Here is a 21,511-nt window from a genome sequence, read left to right on the forward strand (position 1 = left end):
GAAATAACTTTCTTCCATATAAGTTATTGAATGTATTAAATTAATTTAAAGGTATGTTGCATGTGTTCTATTCAGTTTAGCTCAGTCATGCCCAACTCTTTGCCACTCCATGGACTACACCACACCAGGCTTCCCTGTCCATCACCAACTCTTAGGGCTTGCTCAAACTCATGTCCATTGAGTCAGTGATGCCATCAACCATCTCATCCTCTGTTGTCCCCTTCTCCTCCTGCCTTCAATCTTTCCCAGCATCAGGGTCTTTTCCAATGAGTCCTTTCTTCCCATCGGGTGGCCAAAGGATTGGAGTTTCACTTTCAGCATCAGTCCTTCCAATGAATATTCAGGACTGATTTCCTTTAGGATGAGCTGGTTGGATCTCCTTGCAGTCCAAGGGACTCTCAAGAGTCTTCTCCAACACCACAGTTCAAAAGCATCAATTCTCTGGTGCTCAGCTTTCTTTATAGTCCAACTCTCACATCCATACATGACTACTGGAAAAACCATAGCTTTGACTAGACATAACTTTGTTGGCAAAGTGATGTCTCTGCGTTTTAATATGCTGTGTAGGTTGGTCCTAGCTTTTCTTCCAAGGAGCAAGCATCTTTTAATTTCATGCCTGCAGTCACCATCTGCAGTGATTTTGGAGCCCAAAAAATTTCCATTGTTTCCCCATCTATTTTACATGAAGTAATGGGACCAGATGCTATGATCTTCACTTTCTGAATGTTGAGTTTTAAGCCAACTTTTTCACTCTCCTCTTTCACTTTCATCAAGAGGCTTTTTAGTTCCTCTTCACTTTCTGCCATAAGGGTGGTGTCATCTGCGTATCTGAGGTTATTGATATTTCTCCTGGCAATCTTGATTCCAGCTTGTGCTTCATCCAGCCCAGCGTTTCTCATGATGTACTCTGCATAGAAGTTAAATAGGCAGGGTGACCATATACACCCTTGACGTACTCCTTTCCCAATTTGGAACCAGCCTGTTGTTCCATGTCCAGTTCTAACTGTTGCTTCCTGACCTGCATACAGATTTCTCAAGAGGCAGGTCAGGTGATCTGGTATTCCCATCTCTTGCAGTATTTTCCACAGTTTGTTGTGATTCACACAGTCAAAGGCTTTGGCGTAGTCAATAAAGCAGAAGTAGATGTTTTTCTGGAACTCTTGCTTTTTCTATGATCCAGCGGTTGTCAGCAATTTGATCTCTGGTTCTTCTGCCTTTTCTAAATCCAGCTTGAACATCTGCAAGTTCACGGTTCATGTACTGTTGAAGCCTGGCTTGGAGAACTTTGAACATTACTTTGCTAGTGTGTGAGATGAGTGCAATTGTGCGGTAGATTGAGCATTCTTTGGCACTGCCTTTCTTAGGGATTGGAATGAAAACTGACCTTTTCCAGTCCTGCGGCACTGCTGAGTTTTCCAAATTTGCTGGCATGTTGAGTGCAGCACTTTCGCAGCATCATCATTTTAGGATTTGAAATAGCTTAACTGGAATTCCATCACTTGCACTAGCTTTGTTTGTAGTGAAACGTCCTAAGGCCCCCTTGACTTCTCATTCCAGGATGTCTAGCTCTAGGTAAGTGATCATACCATTGTGGTTATCTGGGTCATGAAGATCTTTCTTGTACAGTTCTTCTGTGTGTATTCTTGCCACCTCTTCTTAATATCTTCTGCTTCTGTGAGGTCCATACCATTTCTGTCCTTTATCGAGCCCATCTTTGCATGAAGTATTCCCTTGGTATCTCTAATTATCTTGAAGAGATCTCTAGTCTTTCCCATTCTGTTGTTTTCCTCTATTTCTTTGCATTGATCACTGAGGAAGGCTTTCTTATCTCTCCTTGCTATTCTTTGGAACTCTGAATTCAAATGGGTATATCTCTCCTTTTCTCCTTTGCCTTTCACTTCTCTTCTTTCCTCAGCTATTTGTAAGCCCTCCTCAGACAACCATTTTGCCTTTTTGAATTTCTTTTCCTTGGGGATGGTCTTGATCACTGCCTCCTGTACAATGTCAAAAGCTCCGTCCATAGTTCTTCAGGCACTTTGTCTATCAGATCTAATCCCTTGAATCTATTTCTCATTTCCACTGTATAATTATAAGGGATTTGATTTAGGTCATACCTGAATGGTCTAGTGGTTTTCCCTACTTTCTTCAAGTTAAGTCTGTATTTGGCAATAAGGAGTTGATGATCTGGGCCACAGTCAGCTTCCAGTCTTGTTTTTGCTGTCTGTATAGAGCTTCTCCATCTTTGGTTGCAAAGAATAAAATCAATATGATTTCAGTATTGACCATCTGGTGATCTCCATGTGTAGAGTCTTCTCTTGTGTTGTTGGAAGAGCATGTTTGCTATGACCAGTGTGTTCTCTTGGCAAAACTCTGTTAGCCTTTGACCTGCTTCGTTTTGTACTCCAAGACCAAATTTGCCTGTTACTCCAGGTATCTCATGACTTCCTACTTTTGCATTCCAGTCCCCTATAAAGAAAAGGACATCTTTTTGGATGTTAGTTCTAGAAAGCCTTGTAGGTCGTCCAAACACAGTTCAACTTCAGCTCCTTCGGCATTACTGGTCGGGGCATAGACTTGGAGTACTGTGATACTGAATGGTTTGCCTTGGAAACAAACAGAGATCATTCTGTCGTTTTTGAGATTGGATGCAAGTATTGCATGGACTCTTTTGTTGACTGATGGCTACTCCATTTCTTCTAAGGGGTTCTTGCCCACAGTAGTAGATATAATGGTCTTTTGAGTTAAATTCACCCATTCCAGTCCATTTTAGTTCTGATTCCTAAAATGTCAACGTCTACTCTTGCCATCTCCTGTTTGACCACTTCCAATTTGCCTTGATTCGTGTACCTAACATTCGAGGTTCCTATGCAATATTGCTCTTTACAGCATAAGACTTTGCTTCCATCACCGGTCACATCCACAGCTGGGTGTTATTTTTGCTTTGGCTCTGTCTCCTCATTCTTTCTGGAGTTATTTCTCCACTGATCTCCAGTAGCATATTGGGCACGTGCTGACCTGGGGAGTTCATCTTTCAGTGTCCTATCTTTTTGCCTTTGCATACTGTTCATGGGGTTCTCAAGGCAAGAATACTGAAGTGGTTTGCCATTCCCTTCTCCCATGGACCACATTTTGTCAGAACTCTCCACCATGACCTGTCTATCTTCAATGGCCTTAGGTGGCATGGCTCATAATTTCATTGTGTTAGACAAGGCTTTGGTCCAGTTTGTAATGTGTGTTATAGCAAACTTTAATCGAATGCAAAATCATTTAATGAAATATATAATTTTTAGAAGTAACTATTATTGGTATCATGTGTAGGATTACTTTATTAAAATATGAATTAAATTCCTAATTAATATAGTATATAAACATTTTTTACTTTTTAAATATTCAAAAGCCAGTGAGAAAAGGACAACAAAAGCAACATGCTTCTAATCTGTTTTATATATGTAGGAGTATTCTTCCTTGAAGTGAATAACATGTGTATAGTGTTATGTTTTTAACTTTAAAAATTAACAGTGATAAAATTAAGTGCAATACATTGCATAGCTTTTTATTGCACTAGGTAAAATAAATTAAATCTTGTTGTAGGTTGAAAAGAGAGATATTCAGTAGAAAAGAAAGTCCTAAAAACTTAACACAGCAAAAAAGACAAGAAATGTTGTTTAGGGCAAAAAATGCAGATGATAGAACTCCAAAGTTAAAAGGATAAGGAACCACAGTGGATTACATAATTTAGCCACATATATTATAAAAATGAAATAAGTTAATGTCCTATTACTTATTTTACTTTTATAACAAGTATAGTTGATTTACAATATTATATTAGTTTCTGGTGTACATAGTTGTTTAATATTTTTGTATATTATACTCTGTTCAAAGTTATAAAGTAATGGCTATATTTTCCTGTGCTCTACAATATATCCTTCTAGCTTATTTATTTTATACATAGTAGTTTGTACCTCTTAGTCTTAGTCTATCTTGTCCTTCCCCTTTTCTCTCTCCTTATTGGTAATCACTTGTAGTTTTCTACACTGAAAATCTGTTTCTATTGTGTTATATGAATTCATTTTTTGTTTTTTATATTCTCTATAGAAGTAATAGTATGCAGTATTTGTCTTCCTCTTTCTGACTTATGTCACTAAACATAATATCCTCTAGGACCATCCATATTGTTGCAAATGGCAGGACTTCATTCCTTTTCATGACTAATATTCCATTGTGTATATATTATATATGTATACATACATGTAAAACACCTTCTTTTTATCTGTTGTTGGACACTTAAGTTGCTTTCTTATCTTGGATACTGTAAATAATGCTGGTGTGAACATTAGAGTGCATGTATCTTTTTAAATTTGAGTTTTTGTTATTGTTGAGTTGTGTGAGTTATTTATCTGTTTTGGATAATTTATGCTGATATATGATTTGCAAACATTTCCCCCCATTTAGTAGGTATGTGTTTTTTGTTGATGTTGGTCTTTGATGTGCAGAAGCTTTTTAATTTGATGCAGTTCTATTCATTTATTTTTGCTTTTGATTTCCTTTCCCGAGAAGCATACACAGAAAGATATTACTAACATTCTTGTCAAAGAGCACACTGTCTATGTTTGCTTCCAGGAGTTTTATGGGTTCACTTTCTATGAATGTAGGAGTCTCTGATTTTGAGTTGTTTTTGTATAAGGTGTGAGAAGGTGGTTTAGTTTCATTATTTTGCATGTGGCCATCTTATTTCCCAACATCTTTTATTGAAGAAACTATTCTTTCTCCATTTTATATTTTTTGCTCCTTTGTTGTAAATTAATTGTCTGTATAAGTACAGGTTTATCTCTGGGCTCTCTCTTCTCTTTCATATCTGTTTGTGTCTATTTCTCTGCCAATATATAGCTTTGTATTATAATTTGAAATCATGGAGTGTGTAGGAAATAGCAGCTCATTTGGAAAGATGGTATTTATTATAGGTGAGACTACTGAGAGACTTTTCCAAAACCAAAGGATGAGGGGAGAAGAGGAAGGAATCTAAAGGTGAGAGCACAATATATTCAATTTAAACTCCACAGTAACTCTGTAACTGTAAGGGTTAATTTGAATCCATTCTGGATCTGCATCTGTGACTTCAATTCTTATTTTGTTTTTCTTATTATAGGCATACATAACAACCTGCCTCAGGGAACCCTGCCCAGCCCCTTCCACTTGACCCTTGGTCTAAGGTGTTTTGTTTGGCTAACAGGGAGATAGCTTGACCCTGCCCACTGTGAAGGGCTGTAAAGAAGTGAAACAAACATATTTCCTGCTGGAGGCTTGCCATTCTAGGAGTATTTGCAAGAATTAAATGGTCTTTTTACTTTGTTTCCTCATCTCCACCCATCTCTGAAAAGAACCCAACATTCAGGCCCTGACAAGATGGTTATTTTCAGGCACTAGCCTGCCATCTTCTTAGGCAGCTAACTTTCCAAATAAAGTTCCAGTTTATCAGGGCTCAGTCTCATTCAGAGGATCTGCAAACAGTCCAGTTGCTGTGGTCCAGTTCTCATCTGGAAAAACCTAGAGCAGTGTTTGTTTGTTGGGAGATCTCTACTTAGCTCTAGGTTCAGAATTTGGTTTTGGTTCTTGATTCTCCAGGTCAATGAAATATTTGCACCTTCAGTTGAGTGAATCTGAAAGCCTAGGGTTTGGCCTCTGATAAGGGGTAAGACAGATGGTGGGGAGGAAATGGCAATGGAGTGGGGAGCAGAATAGAGGAGTATTTATTTACACACAACAGAATTTATACATCAACTTCACCCACTCCAGACTTAATGAGGATTGAGATAGGACACTGAGGATTGACATTACCCATTTCATTCATATATACTGGGATACCTGTTTCATTACCAAGAGACTAGCCTGCCTTATTCTTGGAGCCATCTTGTTTTTGAAGATGTGTTCCTGAGTGAAAAACCTGAGTAAAATATGGGGGAGATACAGCTTAAAGTGGGGGCAAAGAATGTTTGAGTCACAATGAGTTATTTCTCATTTATCTTTGAAATTATGACTTGATTAATCTATTTCCAAAATGATCAACAGAACCTACCCCAAATCAAAGGGATTATCACTCTGCTTATTTAATTTATATGCAGAGTACATCATGTGATATACTGGCTGGATGAATCAAAACCTGGAATCAAGGTTGCCAGTAGAAATATCAGCAACCTCAAATATATCTCATATATACAGACAATACCACCCTAATGGCAGAGGGCAAAGAGGAATTAAAGAGCCTCTTGATCAGGGTGAAAGAAGAGAGTGAAAAAAGTTGGCTTAAAACTTAACACTCAAAAAACTAAGATTGTGGCGTTTGGTCCCATCACTTTATGGCAAATAGATGGGGGAGAAATGAAAACAGAGACAGACTTCATTTTCTTGGGCTCCAAAATCACTGCAGATGGTGATTGCAGCCACAAAATTAAAAGATGTTTGCTCCTTGGAAGAAAAGCTATGACAAACCTAGACAGCATATTAAAAAGCAGAGACATTATTTTGCTGATAAAGGTTCATCTAGTCAAAGCTATTGTTTTTCCAGTAGTCATATATGGATGTTAAAGTTGGACCATAAAGAAAACTGAGTGCCAAATAATTGATGCTTTCAAATTGTGGTGCTGGAGAAGACTCTTGAGAGCCCCTTGGACAGCAAGGAGATCAAACCAGTCAATCCTAAAGGAAGTAAGTCCTGGATATTCATTGGAAAGACTGATGCTGAAGCTGAAGCTCCAAAACTTTGGCCACCTGATATGAAGAATCAACTCATTGGAAAAGACCCTGATACTGAGAAAGATTGAGGGCAGGAGGAGTATGGAGTGACAGAGGATGAGACAGTTGGATGGCATCATCGACTCAATGGACATGAGTCTGAGCTAACGCCAGGAGATAGTGAAGGACAGGGAAGCCCAGCATGCCGCAGTCCATGGGGTTACAAAGAATGGGATGCAACTAAGTGACTGAACAAAATTATCCCTGATAGTATGGTAGACTGGCAAATTAGTGCTGTTGAAATGATTTAAACTTGGGCTTCATCTTGACTCTGTCATTTGCTAGCTATATATTCACTGGTGTCTTCTTAAATTAGCCTGATTCCTCTTATGAAAACACTGATGAATTGTAATGAGAATTAAAAGAAAAATTCAAGCAAAGTAATTTGGTACATTGCTTAGTAATAATAAAGTTGCAAAAAATATAATTCCATTATTTTTCTCCAAATTTTTACAGCTTGATGATAAAAAATCCAAGATAAGTAAAATAAAATCACAAAGCAAAAAGCAAGGCAGCCTGGCCTTGAAGGGGAACAAAGTATGTTACCCCAAAATATGCCTATAGGCATAAGAATTATTCTGAGCTTATAGGGGTTTAGATAATAGAATTGCTTTAGATTACTTGTTAGCTGAACAAAGAGGAGTCTGTGCCATCACAAATATCTCCTGTTATACCTGGTTTAATACCTCTGCCATTAAAGAAATACAAATACAAGTAAAGAACTAACAAGCTACTTGATGAAATTGATGTCTTTAGGTAAATTCTTTGATTTATTTGATACAAAATGATTTGGTTCATAGAGGCCCTGGCTAAAATGCGTATTTCTGCCTCTTGATATTATCTTCTAATAGCCATTATTTTAATCTCTGCTTCAATAGCTTTATAAACCCTGCAATAGTCCAATTGTTCCCCTCAGAGAAGACAACCATCTTTCAGCACTTTGCAGTCTTTTAGCTACTGTAAATGTAGCGACACCTTCCTTGTATGAAAGCACAGGAGAAGAAACAGTTGTCTTTTCCTGCATTTCAGATAACTGGTGATGCCACCAGCCTGATAATCAACTGCAGATTTACTACCTTAGGTCTATGTGTTTGAGATAATAATGAAAAGTAAAGCCAGTTAAAATGGGTTTTCCAACAGAAAGCATCTTAATTCAGATATTCACATCATTCACTTTTCTACATTATTTTTCAGAACACTGATCTCAAACAAAATGAGACAAGTCATTTCTTCATCTTGAAGAACAAAGAGAGAGTAAAGCTGCAACCCTAGCATCAAATAAAATTTATACCAAATGTATACATAATGCAGATATGACTCTCAGCTTATGAAATCCCTATAAGACAATAACCTGTTTCACACATAATCAACATATGCATAAAATAAATTGTGACTATGGTTGAAAACAAAATAATAGTTGCTTCTGACTATGGAGAAATTGTATTCAAATAACCATTACTCTGAAATGAGTTTCAGATTTATTACTTCTGAATCTACTATCTACTCTTTAGATTTGACTTACATTTAAAGCTGACTCTTCAGAAGGAATATAAAAGCAAAACCCACTATCTGCTTATCAAATGTAGTCACCTTTCTCGGAACATATCCAACTCCTTTATACAACTGAAGTCTATGGAATTTATAAATAAAGCTGATTTACAATTATAGTTCCACAATGTTCTATGCAAGAGTTAAAAAATGCTAAAAAAGAAAAGTAAAAAATTACTTTTCTAGCTTGTTTCTCATCATATATTTTTGACAAGTCTGTTTCAATCATTACAGCTTGTTTTTAGTTTCTGATATCACCTTTTACATATTATTTAAATTTTTATTACACAAAATATTCAAAAATACCTTGTTAAAATATTAAATAAGATTTATTTGGAAAAGTCCAGCTTTCATCTCTGTCCCATTCAACTTATCACCTCATTCTGGTTTAAAGGCAACATTAAAAAAATCCTTCCTTTGTCTCTACTTATGAATATAAGTAGATGATATGTAGATAGATTGAATGAATGAGTTTACATGGTACATGTTCCTATTATCCTCTTCTACCTTATTAAACAAAATGCTGTGTATGGTACACACACTTCTGTATATACTGAAGGTGAATTTTGGAGATTACTCCATAGCAAGACAGTTTCATTTTTTTCTAAAAAATGCAGAGTATTCCACTGTTGGGTGTACATCACTGTATTCATATAACCCCTTTTGCTTCCCAGCATGGTCTCTGATTTCTGCTAAGACTCATATGGGATTTCCCTGTGACAGACAGTAAGTTTGTAACAGAAATTGGAGGGCCTCAAAAATGCATGTTATTGACTTGTGGCTTTGTCCTGATAGACTTCTGAGAACTATTTATGGTGAAGAATGCATCCCAGCCAAAGAACCAGCACATCAGTGATGTTTATTGGAGAGACAGAAAAAGATTTAAGTATTATAGCCCACTATCAGTATAACAACAACAACAACAACAAAATAGTTCAAGAAATACCCTAGTTTATATACTTCCTTTTAAAAAATCAGTGAAAAAGAGACAAAAAGAGCATGATTACAAAAATGTTGAGGGCAGCACATCCTTACAAGTTACCTGCACTTCTTACATTCGTCGTCCCAATTCTGTATCCAATAGTGTAAAGGAACTTGTCTTTGAAAATGCAGAGATGTAGAGGACCATCATGAAATGGGTTCATTAAGGGCTTTCTCAGGAAAATGGGTTCATTAAGGGCTAGCTCAGGAAAACATGTCTAATAACAGAATGCAGAAAACCCAAGAGAAAAATAAAGGAAGAAAGGAAACTTTCTAGATCCACAGGTGACCAAAATTCAGGAATATAAATCAAAATGTTATTGCTGTGTGATGTAATCTTCCCTTTATCTTTTCTTTGACTTCTCTTTTTGAAGATGTATGAAGCAGATGATTTTCACTCCGTATTTATTTGAGGGAACACATTATAAAGTAAAATGAACAGATGAGCTCAGATGCACACGAAACAGAAGCTGAAAACAAAGGGAACCCAGGAAGAAAGAACATAAGGTACTGGAATCAATATTGAAAACTTCCAGGCCAAAGGCTGAGGGCAGGGGGGTGGGGGTGACTGAGAAAGCCATCGAGGACAGTTTCTACAGGGTCACTGAGCCAGGAGCAAATGAGATCCTGAGAAAGTACTTCATTGTGGAAGAGTCAGCGCTAAGCAGGAAACCTTTCCACGCTGTGAAGAAGCTGGGACAGAAGGTTCTTCCTTGAGTGTGACCATCTTCACTTCAGCTCAGGAGCCCTGCAAGAGACAGAAGAGAGGGTTGTTTCTAGACATAAGTCTCCAGGCAGCTCCTTTTCCCCTCTCTCAGGGGAATGTTAATGTTAATATTAAAGAATTACTGTTAGAAGGGGAAAATATTCTTCAGTTTCCTGAGCCAACGCTACTTTAGAGCACAAGCCTTTTATTTAGTTGCAAGAAGAAGCTTTAGTGAAAACTACTTGACGAGAAGTCAGGTCCAAAGTCTTTCATTATTTCTGCCTCTGTCTTGTTTCCTCCACCATCTGTTCTAGGGAGACTAAAGACGATTCTAAAAGATAAAGAGCATACCTGTTGGCTGAAGTGTAGGGCGTCCTAGGAGAGACAAAAGAAGATATATACTTAAAAGATATAGAGGTTGATCCATCCCCAAAACACAATGCCCCAAGCCCCAGGGCCCCGCCAGAGATCCTCCTAACACATGCCAGGGTTTATATGAGGGCAAACACTGAGAACACGTGACCCATGAAGTTTTTCTCACACCAATCCAATGCAATTAAGTCAGCCTTATTGTCTCTTCCTGCATTTGTCCCAGCACCTCCACCTCAAATCCCCATGCTTGTTAATCTTTCCTTATTTCTATCAGACACAATCTCATATATTTCACCCATAAGTAACCATGGACTACAGATTTCTGGATCTCCAGGATACTAATGTCAGTTGGGGAAATAAGTTTTAGAAGGGGACATTGATATACAGAGAACTAACTTGAGCAAAACCATATGTCTTCTTCCAAAAGTCAGTGGGGAGGCTCAGCTGCCCAAAGGCTCCTTACCTTTCTGATTCCTGAAGTAGATGAAGAGCCCCACCGCAAGGAAGAGCAGACCCAGCACGAAGCCCCCGACTCCACTCATCATCTTGCTTTGAGCAGAGTCAGACCGTGCCCCTGAGAAAAGAAGCCAGTTTTAATCATTTTTATCCCAAATTCTCTTCTCTAATTGTGATGCTGAAATTGTGAACTATGAGAATGAGGAAAGAAGGCTACCGTGGAAGAATTAGAATAATTGGACATTTCTGGAAAAGAGATTAAAAATCACACTGAGTGGCTACAAGATTCAGATGGTGAACTTATTTAAATATCACACCCATGCTATTAGGTCACATGTCTTCAACATCTAATGGATGAGAAGCCAAGGACTCAATGAGGTTAAGTAGCTTGTCTAGCGGAGAAGGCAATGGCACCCCACTCCAGTACTCTTGCCTGGGAAATCCCATGGATGGAGAGCCTGGTAGGCTACAGTCCATGGGGCTGCTAAGAGTCAGACACGACTGAGGGACTTCACTTTCACTTTTCACTTTCATGCATTGGAGAAGGAAATGGTAACCCACTCCAGTGTTCTTGCCTGGAGAATCCCAGAGACGGAGGAGCCTGGTGGGCTTCCGTCTATGGGGTCGCACAGAGTCGAACACGACTGACGCGACTTAGCAGCAGCAGCAGCTTGTCTAGGGTGACAGATGTAATAAAAAGCATAGCTGAGGTTGGACTCAACCCATCCCAAGCACATCCTTACATTGTAGAGGGTGCATCTCTTTTCAGATCACAGTGAAGAACTCAGAGCAACAGTGTCAGAAGCCCAATCTGAGGCAGGGGACTGGTGCCCAGGGCCATGCAGTGTCCGTGACTTGTGATACCACGGGAAGCTCAGACCAGGGACACCTCTTTTCTCCTTGTCCGGCAGAAGTGCCTCCCCAGGGGGTGTAGGTATTTGGAGAAACTATCCCAGGATATCTGTAAACTATCAAAGGATTTCTATCATAGGCTATCTCGGGGCTATCCCAATAACCTTGGCTGAAGGACAGGAGAACAAGGAGAAAATGAACACATGGTGTAGGGAGAGGAGACACTCAGGGGACACTCAGGGGAAAGCAAGCCCCCTCCACAGTGGGTGAGGGACTTATGAGATCAGAAAGCTCACTCCATTCCACTGTGATAGGGCTCATCCGGCTGGGGTGATCCACTTGGCAGGTGTAGACCTCTCCACTCTGAGGAACTGTTTCAAGCATCACCATGGTCTGGAAGGTCCAGTCTCCATTCTGGATTAGGCCTGTGGAGATCACCCCAGCCTCCTCTTCGTGGCCGTTCCGGAACCACCTGACTTCAATGTGGCCTGGGTAGAATCCATTCACAGAGCAGACCAGGAGGTTGTGGTGCTGCAGGGGCTGGGTCTTTGCAGGATACACAGTCACTATAGGCTCCACTAGGAGGGAAAAGGTGGAGGAGATCAGTGAGGACAACAGAGTAAGTTTCCTTGGTTAGCTGCCTTTCAGCCCTCACTCTCAAGTTCTAGACTGCAGCCTTGGGTAGGCCTCCCTCACAGCTGGCCCCGTGGCACAAGAGGAATTAGTGCCATGAGCTTTATCTTTAACATTTACACATTGGACATTAGTTTGAAAGATGTTGAGAAATGTGTGTTTTCTCATGCAGTGAAATAGTTATTCATTGTTGAATTGAAGTGTTTACACATCTTTGCAAGGCATATAGCATATTAATTAAAAGCATAATTTCTGAAGCCAGACTGCCTGGGATCAAATCCAGGTTCTACTTCTTACTGATTGACCCTGGAGAATTTTTACATTCCTCTGTGCCTTGACTTTCTCATCTATAAAGGAGGATAATAGTACTAACATCTCTTAGCATTCATTATTTGAGGATTAATATACCTACAGTATGTAACACAATAACAGGAATTTACCCCATATGTTAGCTATTATTATCCTTGTTTAATTCAAAGCCATGTGGATAAATTGGGGGAAAGCAGTAGGATAGGTCTGGAGAGAAAGGATGAAATCCTGGGAAAGCTCTCTCAAGTCACTCATATCTTAGAATATCTCAGAAATGGTTCTGCCCTACGAAAGATACATGTGATTGTACTCTGTGAGTTAAATCTCAAGAAAACGGTGAGTCCTGAAGGAGAGTAAAAGCCATTAACTTTTTCAAAGTGTATACAAATTCTTACATACCACTGAACAACCCATCTCCTTTGTAAAACAAGCATATTTACTATTGGAACTATTATTATTTTATACTTTTCTTTCTTTTTAAGTTCATATTTGATTCAAGAGAGGATAGGAGACTCATTAATATGTATGCTTAGTGCCTGATACAATCCCTAAAGCTAATGGGTTCAATAAAAAAATGAAATCTGAGGAAAAGACATTTTTACAATATCATAAGATGAAAGATTTAAGATTAAAGCAACCACAACCACAACACTGTGAGATTAGAAATCAATTACAGGAAAAAAAAAACTGTAAAAAACACAAACACATGGAGGCTACACAGTATGTTACTGAATAATTAATGGATTAATGAAGAAATTAAAGAAGAAATAAAAAAATACCTAGAAACAAATGAGAAGGCAAATGCAACAACCCACAGCCTGTGGGACACAGCAAGAGTGGTTCTAAGAGGCAAGTTTATAGCAGTACAATCTTAACTCAGAAACAAGAAAGACCCCAAATAAACAACCAACCTTACAACTTTAGAGAAAGAAAAACAAACAAAATGCAAAGTTAGTGGAAGGAAAGAAATGATAACGACCAGAACAGAAGTAAATGTAATAGAGATGAAGAAAGCAATAGCAAAGATCAATGAAACTGAAAGCTGATTCTTAAGAAGATAAATAAAATCAATAAACTTTTGGCCAGACTCAATCAAGAAGAAAAAAAGGGAGAGGAGTCAAATCAATAAAATTAGAAAACAAGAAAGAAGTTACAACAGACACCACAAAATGCAAAGGATCCTAAGAGACTACTACAAGCAACTACACACCAAAAAAACGGACAACCGGGAAGATATGGACAAATTCTTAACCCCTCCTGTATCCCTTCCCAGCACCTTCCCTCCCTCCAGGCCCACTCAGACCCCAGGGCACTGTTCCCGGCACACACACTCTTCTCTTCGTCCCACTTCACACACACACACTCCCCTCAACAGTCACTGACAAATTCACACACTGTCTCTCCAACAACAGACTCTCACAGGAACCCCAGCTTCTACTTGCTCATATCCTACATATTAATACTTACCCTGGACTCGGTCTACCTCTGTCTCTGGCCCTGTCTCTCTCTGTCTCTCCCGCCTCACAATCACGCATTGACAAAATCACAGTGTTTGCTGACAACACGCTCTCGCAGGAATCCTCCTAACTTGTACTCACTCGCCCCGGATTGAGTGAGGTATCTCTGTTTCTGTCTGTCTCTCTGTCTCTCTCTCTCTTTCCCACTCTCCCTCTCTTGCAAACACACACACACACACACACACACACACACACACACACACACACACACTGCTCCACACTGGCCGCCCACCCCCGCGCTCACCTCGCCGCTGCACACTGAAACTCTCAATGACCCCGTAGTTGTGTCTGCAGTACGTGTCCACGGCGGCCCGCTTCCGCTCCAGAATCTCCTTCTGGCTGTTCCAGTACTCGGCGGACTGCCGCCCCAGCTCGGCCACCGCCCGGAACTCGCCCCAGTTGCTGTCGAAGCGCACGAACTCTTCTCCATTATGGAAGTATCTGTCCAGGAACCGCACCCGCTCCGTCCCGTTGGAGAAATGACACTCGCTCTTATGATACTCCAGGAAATGCGCTGCAGAGAGAGGATAGATCTGGTGACAGGAGCGGATTCCTGGGGAGAGGCTAATGAGGGATGGAGGGCAGGGGCGACACCCACCAATGCGGGACGCCCAGGCTGCGCTGGAGCCGCTAGGACTAGCCCTAACCCCCCTCGCTGGCTCCACCGGCACCCCAACTACCAGCACGCCTTGGATTCTTTCATCTTCGCTCAACAGACGGAGGCTGCGGGAGGCTTGGGGAATCTCTCCTATCCAAGCCTTTCCCGACCTAGTCCAGCTTCCATGCTTGGCTGGAGCCCTCTAGGCCTGAGTCCTCTAAGCCTGAGGACTTAGAGGATTTTTCCGCATCACCACCTCTTCCTAGAATCCTCCACCAGAAAACCAGCGCTCTCCTGTCATCCTACAGCTCTTTTAACGGTTCCTTAAACATGTTCACCTCATTTTGCAAATGTTCGGTTGGGGCTGACCTTGCCACAGGCCTGTGCTACTTTCTGAGAATCCAAAGAAACAAAAACAGACATGTCCCCTCCAATCATGGAGCTTAAATTTTAGTGAAAATGATAGACAAAATTAAACCATAAAAGAATTTATACAAGAGTGAGAAATATCAGAAGTGTTAGAGTTCTGTAACAATCAATTAGAGGATGACCCGAATTACATTAGGTGCCAAAAAGTGGTCTCCACGAGTGACATTTAATGTAACATGAAAGGTTAAGTTGGCATGCACTGAGGGAGGAAACTAGGTGTGTGTATATGTTTAGGGCAAAAGGGAGACGCATTTCAGGTGTCTGTATTTTGTACATTAACATCGTGTACAAAAGCTTGGAAGAAGTGACGGACTTCTTTAAAGAACTAGAAAAAATATTTCATTGAAGTGCAGAAAGTGAGAGGGAGGAGGTAAAAGACTATACTGGAGAAATCAAGTATTTGAACCAGTAACTTAAAAGTCCTGTAGGTGATGTTAGGATTTTGACTTTATACTATATGTAAGGGGAACTATTGAGGAGCTTTAAGGAAATTAAAACTAAAACCCTAATACAGTGCTACAATCTCTTTCCTGCATTTTCAAATTAAGAAAGCTCAGAAAAACAGATTTTTTAAAAATTGGTGACAAATCTCAATTGGCAAATCTGACTTGACGAGTTAAGGGGTCAAATATGGCTCTGAGGGTTGGGGTGGGGTCTGTTCGGTACATGGTAGGCTGTTTGGTACATGGTAGGCTGTTTACCAGCATCCCTTACCCCTACACAGTGGATGTCAGAAGAAACCCTCAGTGTAACAACCAAAAATGGCTCCAGATATTTCCAAATGTTTAGGAGTCAAGGAGTAGGGGTAAGGAGTGGTGGTTTGTCACCAGATGAGCTCCATCAGTATAAACCATCTGAAAAAAATCTATGATGCAAAAACCATTGTTAATTTTGGAGCAGCTGAGAATTACATTGAAAGTTTTGCCAATAGTCTGTCTTGGTCCTACATGAAATCTATACTTTTTAAGAATCCAGCCCCAGTGGAGAGCTACTTTTCCAGTAAAACACATTTATTCAGTAGAAAGCCTTCTTTGTTTCCCTCACCAACAGATTACAAAGTCAAGTAATTTATCCTTCACATCATCTTCCTTCTTAATTTCTCTGCCACTGGCCCACTACTTGTCTATAGTATAGGAGTAAACTACAGTCACAGACATTTTATTCCCATTCAAAGCCCCAAATAATTCATTTTCTAACTTTGTCTCCTACTCCCAATAATACCAGGAGGCATTAAATTATCAGCCTTGGTTGTACAAAGAATTATTATTTCTGTAGTCAAGTCCCATTGGAAAGAAAGAAAGGGAGAAAGTGACCTCATTTAGACAGTTAACAAGAAATGAGCAATTCCCGACTCTGAGAAGAGACTTTCACTTATAAATGATAGCAGAAAGTGCACTGTGAATCAGATCAAGTCTATCTTAATATTCAGAAATTCTCTAATACCTTCTTGTTAATGACAAAGTTAAAAAATAAAACTGTGTGAAGTCAATTTTTTTATGGTAGTTTATATGGTTAGCACTGTTACTGCAACTCATGTGCCCAATTTAAGGCTGCCAATTCAGTAAATAAAAATACAGATTTCCCAGTTAAATTTGTATTTCAGAAATTATTGTTGTTTAGCTGAAATTTAAATTTAACTGGATCCTGTGTTATATTTGGCAACCTTAGCCCAACTTGCTAACAAAATTTCAGAAGGAATACATTTAATATTTCTTTTTCTTCTTCTTCACATGCCCATGACAGCCTGCACATACACTATGAACCCATATGAAACTTGTAAAATAAATGCAAAATTAATGAATATTCCTCCTATTCATTGCTTCTAGAAGTCTTTCTAGTGCTGTTCATATCATAAGTACTCAATAAATGCATTGCCATTTTAATTTTTATAAACCCTATGAATGTGAGCTCACAAGATCTACTTGTTTACTTGCTAAAGCAAGTGATATCTTCATCATCATTTGGCAATTGTCTTCAATTAATTTTATCACTAATTACCATTTTGTATAAAAGAGCAGAAACATTGCTTTCTACAAAATAATAATGTATATATGACTCTAACACAAACAGAATATGCTGACATAAAAGAAAAGGAATTTCCATAAACTCAGTTTCACACTATATAATCTGGGCTCTAGCAGCAACTATGTGACACTGGGTAAATTATTGAAACTTTTTGAATATTAGATTCCATAGATATATTTTAATTCCTACAGATTCGATAGGACAGTTATAAGAATTACATACGGAAATTTATGGACCTCTTACATAACAACTATGAAGTGTTTTGATATTCCATGCTGGTAGAGATTGGGTTGTTTTGTTTGTTACTCCTTCCTCAACAGCGAGGGGAAAAACTGTTGTACTCTAGGTCACTAATATAAATCAGTGGCTTTTTCCATAACCAGTCACCTGCATACATACAAGGGCATTCTAGTGTTTTTTGCTGGTGACTGAACTTCTCTGGTTCTCAAGTCCTCCCAGCATTTCTTCAGGTTCTTTTATTCTTATACTTTAGGTCCAGCTTACTCTCTGATTCTAGGGCACAGTTTCCCCCTGATTTAAGCTACTCAAATGTGGCATCTGTAATCCATTCCTCACTTCTTCAGCTCTCATTCTTTCTTCAAAGGGTCCAATCTAGCTCCTGTCTTGTATGTTCTGTTGACTGTAAACAACGAATCCACTGAACCCAGAGTTGATTTCTTTGTCATGTTCTCACTTGAGCCTCCTTAGTCAAACTCACCACAACTGCCACTCCTTCCCTTCTCGAAAAATCTATTTTCTTCACTTGCATGCATCACATTCTCTTGGTTTTCCCCAACATCAACAGTACCCCTTCATGGGCTCTTTTACAGACTCATAAGCCCTTGGCCCTCTGGACATGGCCCTTGCTCTATTTTTCTGATCTACACACACTCTCTCCTTCCCCTACTTTCTTATATTTTAACATAGTGCATATGTCAGTGACCCTGACACGCATACCTTCGGCTCTGGCCTTCCCTTGAATTCCAATTTGATGTTTTCAACTGACTTCTTGAAGGCTCCACATACACATTAATAAATTATTTCAAACTTAAAATAAATAAAACTTATTCTTCTATCCACCCACTTCAAATTATTTCCTTCCAAAACTTTTCCTATTTCAATAAACAGCACCACCAAGTGACTTTCCTCCTAATCCCTCAGTGCTGTGCTGTTCTTAAGTCATGCCTGACTCTTTGCGACCCCATGGACTGTAGCCCGCCAGGCTCCTCTGTTCATGGAATGCCCCAGGCAAGAATACTGGAGTCGTTATCATTTTCTCCTTTAGGGGACCTTCCTGACGTAGGGATCAAACCACATCTCTTACATCTTCTGCATTTTCAGGCAGATTCTTTAACACCACCTGGGAAGCCTCAGTAGCATTCACATATCTTTTTTAAAAAAATTTAAATGCATCCTGATGCACAGCCATCAGGACCTAATATGATTTGTCCCCTGACTTCATCTTCAACCTCATCTTATTCCACAAGCCAACTTGCTCTCTATGCTTCAGCCACTTTCCTGTCTTCTTTTTGTCCCTTTAGAAAATCAAATATCTCCCTCACTTCATTCTTTCCCTGTTCCCCTACATCCTTCACATGACTGAATTTCTATCACTTGTATTTCAACTAAATGTCATTTTTACCAGCCACCTGAACTGAAATCGGGTGAACACAATTCTCATTGTTCCATGGCCCTGACAAATTTTTTTTCAGAGCACTTATTTGTCTCTGAAATGTTTTTCTTTGTTAAAGTTTATTGGGTTGTTGTCTTTCTCTCCTGTCTCCATGATAGCAGGGGTCTTTTCTTCCTTATTCAAATAGAATTCTCTGGGCCTAGAACAGAGCCCAATATATAATAGATGTTCAGAAAAAACAAAAACAGAAAACAAATTTTTGGTCTAAATAAATAAACCCTGAGTTTTGGAAGCTGATTTTTGTGGGGATCTTGGAAAGCATCCAAAAGGGGCTCCAGCTCCAACACTTTTATTCTGATGACACATTAAATTCCTTCTACCTTCTATGGCAAATTCAGACAAATTTCCTCTTTCTCCTCCCACTAGTTGTAAGAAACATTCAAAGTTAAGTAAAAGGTGATTTTTAAGAAAGAGAGAAATTTTCACTAAATTTCATCTCATCTAATGGACTATATAGTGCTGATGATCTGTGTAAACTTGGGGATTTTCAATAATGGTGATGACATAACTGGAAAAGGAGTAGGGAATAACTGGAAAGATTTATTAACATGAATAATTAAGGAACAGAGACTACATGATAAATGAAGCTATGAAATTTGAGGCCAAGACCTCAATAGGCCAATGAACCCTCTTGACTTGCTTTTTGACTTTTAACCCTATGGGATGGAAACAACCTTCATACTCTGTACCGTGCTCAGGGTTTATGGTTTGAACAACATGAAATTGCTGATAATTGATTGCTATTGACTTACAAAAACAGAATTTTATATAATTTGTCCTTCACTAGTTAAATCCCTTCTCATGGGTTCAGGGCAGAGAATGGGGAGATGTAGGAGAAACTGATTGTGTAGAAAGATTCAAAATAGATTCGTGATGAATACTAACCTATGTCAGATTTTCAGAATTTATGTGAATTCTTTAAGTGTCATAGAACATCCCATAAGATGCTCCTTATCTATAGAGTCATTCCAAGTACTAAGAATCTCTGCTTAAGCTTTAGGGTGCTTTCCACAGAATAGAGAGAAAACCAACCCCAACTTTTGTCAGAAGACTTCCATTACAAGGACATAATCCTTATAAACATTGGAGCTCAGGAGAAAGGAAAAGGCTTAATAGGAAGAGATCTTTTGATATGTTCTTACATATTAAGGAGAGACAGCATAGGTCCTATTGAGGACAAAACACAGGATCTTCTACGAGAGATCTTTCTAATTCCTTTTGAATCCATAGAAAATTTTTGGTGAAACTTTCCCTTTTTTGGCATGCATGCTAAATTGCTTCAGTCGTGTCTGTCCCTTTGCGACCCCATGGACTGTAGTCCACCAGGCTCTTCCACCCATGGGGTTCTCCAGGCAAGAATACTGGAGTGGGTTGCCATTCCTTCCCCAGGGGATCTTCCCGATCCAGGGATCAAACCCCATCTCTTATGTCTCTTGCATTGGCAGGCAGGTTCTTCACCCCTAGCACCACTGGGAAGCCCTTTTTTGGCATAACTGGTGGCTAAAACCATAAAGAGTCTGCCTGCAATGTGGGAGACTCAGGTTCAATCCCTGGGTAGTGAGATCCCCTGGAGACGAAAATGTCTACCCACTCCAGTATTCGTGCCCGGAGAATCCCACGGACAGAAGAGCCTGGTGGGCTACAGTCCACAGGGTCACAAAGAGTCGGACATGACTGAGTGACTAACACACACACACCCACCCACACACACACACACACACACACACACTATAAATAAAGGAAACTGCTGTATAAGGAATTATTTTGACATTCTTATTTATAAATCTTAAGACCCTAAGAGAATTGTATGCAAGGCTGGATAGGTTTTATTGGAGGAGAATTGAAAAGAAATGGTTCATATATAATGGCGGCAACTTATACAACTCTCATTAAGTGGGCAAGCACCCAGGCTCCTTTACTGTGGAAAGAACTAAGGATCCATATGATAAAGATAGGTGGTCAATAAGAATATATCACAATTTTTAAGGGACCTGGCCTGGATATAGGGACAAAGTTAACTCCGTTCCTCCCCAGCCCCCTACCCCATGTTAGGTCACCCTCCAAGGTATATACTTACGTTGGATCTCCCTGGCCCAGGCCAGGGGAGGGCTCAGCACCATCAGCATCACTATCAGAGCTGCCATCCAGGAGCCTCCAGAGAAATACAGGCACACCATGTCGGAGAACAGCAGAGGATAGAGAGTGAGAGGAGCAGGCAAGTCCCTCTCAAATGGGTACTGTGACCCCCTCCACCCACATCCCAAATAATACCAACCAAGGAACTCATTTGTTCCTGGATTGGGTGAGCCCAGTCTAGACAACCAATCAACATCAGAGGCAAATAGCATCATCAGTTGCTGGTCAGAGATTCAATACGAAGGTCCTCTTCTGAAACTTAGAATTTTCTCCACTAAAAGGATTGTTTTAATTGAGTACTTTAAAGGTTTGACTCAGTTGCATGTGAAATATTTTAACTGGGCCCCTCTTGTGATCTTGCTTTGTGCTGGTCAGTGATGGTCACACATTTGTGTCTTTAGGAGCATTCATTCCTCTCACTTGGAAACAGAGCTGTTTTGACAAATGCATGTGAGTATGTTAGCAGA

The 21,511-nt window shown here is 39.6% G+C and overlaps 1 protein-coding gene across 1 annotated transcript; it reads right to left on the reverse strand.

The window, feature by feature from the left end:
• Positions 1-9,183: 9,183 nt before the first annotated feature.
• Positions 9,184-21,146, reverse strand: LOC128055814 (DLA class II histocompatibility antigen, DR-1 beta chain-like). The gene is made up of 6 exons (XM_052648369.1): positions 20,986-21,146; positions 14,408-14,677; positions 12,001-12,282; positions 10,860-10,970; positions 10,376-10,399; positions 9,184-10,066 (listed from the first exon to the last, which is right to left on the reverse strand). The coding sequence occupies exons 1-6, from the start codon at positions 21,083-21,085 to the stop codon at positions 10,053-10,055; spliced, it is 801 nt and encodes a 266-aa protein (XP_052504329.1). The 5' UTR covers positions 21,086-21,146; the 3' UTR covers positions 9,184-10,052.
• Between the last annotated feature and the right edge of the window lie 365 nt (positions 21,147-21,511).

The sequence above is a fragment of the Budorcas taxicolor genome, chromosome 11 (assembly GCF_023091745.1).
Source record: "Budorcas taxicolor isolate Tak-1 chromosome 11, Takin1.1, whole genome shotgun sequence".
Lineage (NCBI taxonomy): Eukaryota > Metazoa > Chordata > Mammalia > Artiodactyla > Bovidae > Budorcas > Budorcas taxicolor.

Coding starts and splice junctions, on each gene's coding strand:
- LOC128055814 (XM_052648369.1), bottom strand. CDS start 21,085: ATGGTGTGCCTGTATTTCTCTGGAGGCTCCTGGATGGCAGCTCTGATA. Junction 12,283..14,407: donor TTTCAGTGTGCAGCGGCGAG/GTGAGCGCGGGG, acceptor TTTCCCTCCTAG/TGGAGCCTATAGTGACTGTG. Junction 10,971..12,000: donor CCCTATCACAGTGGAATGGA/GTGAGCTTTCTG, acceptor TTCTTTTCTCAG/GGGCACGGTCTGACTCTGCT.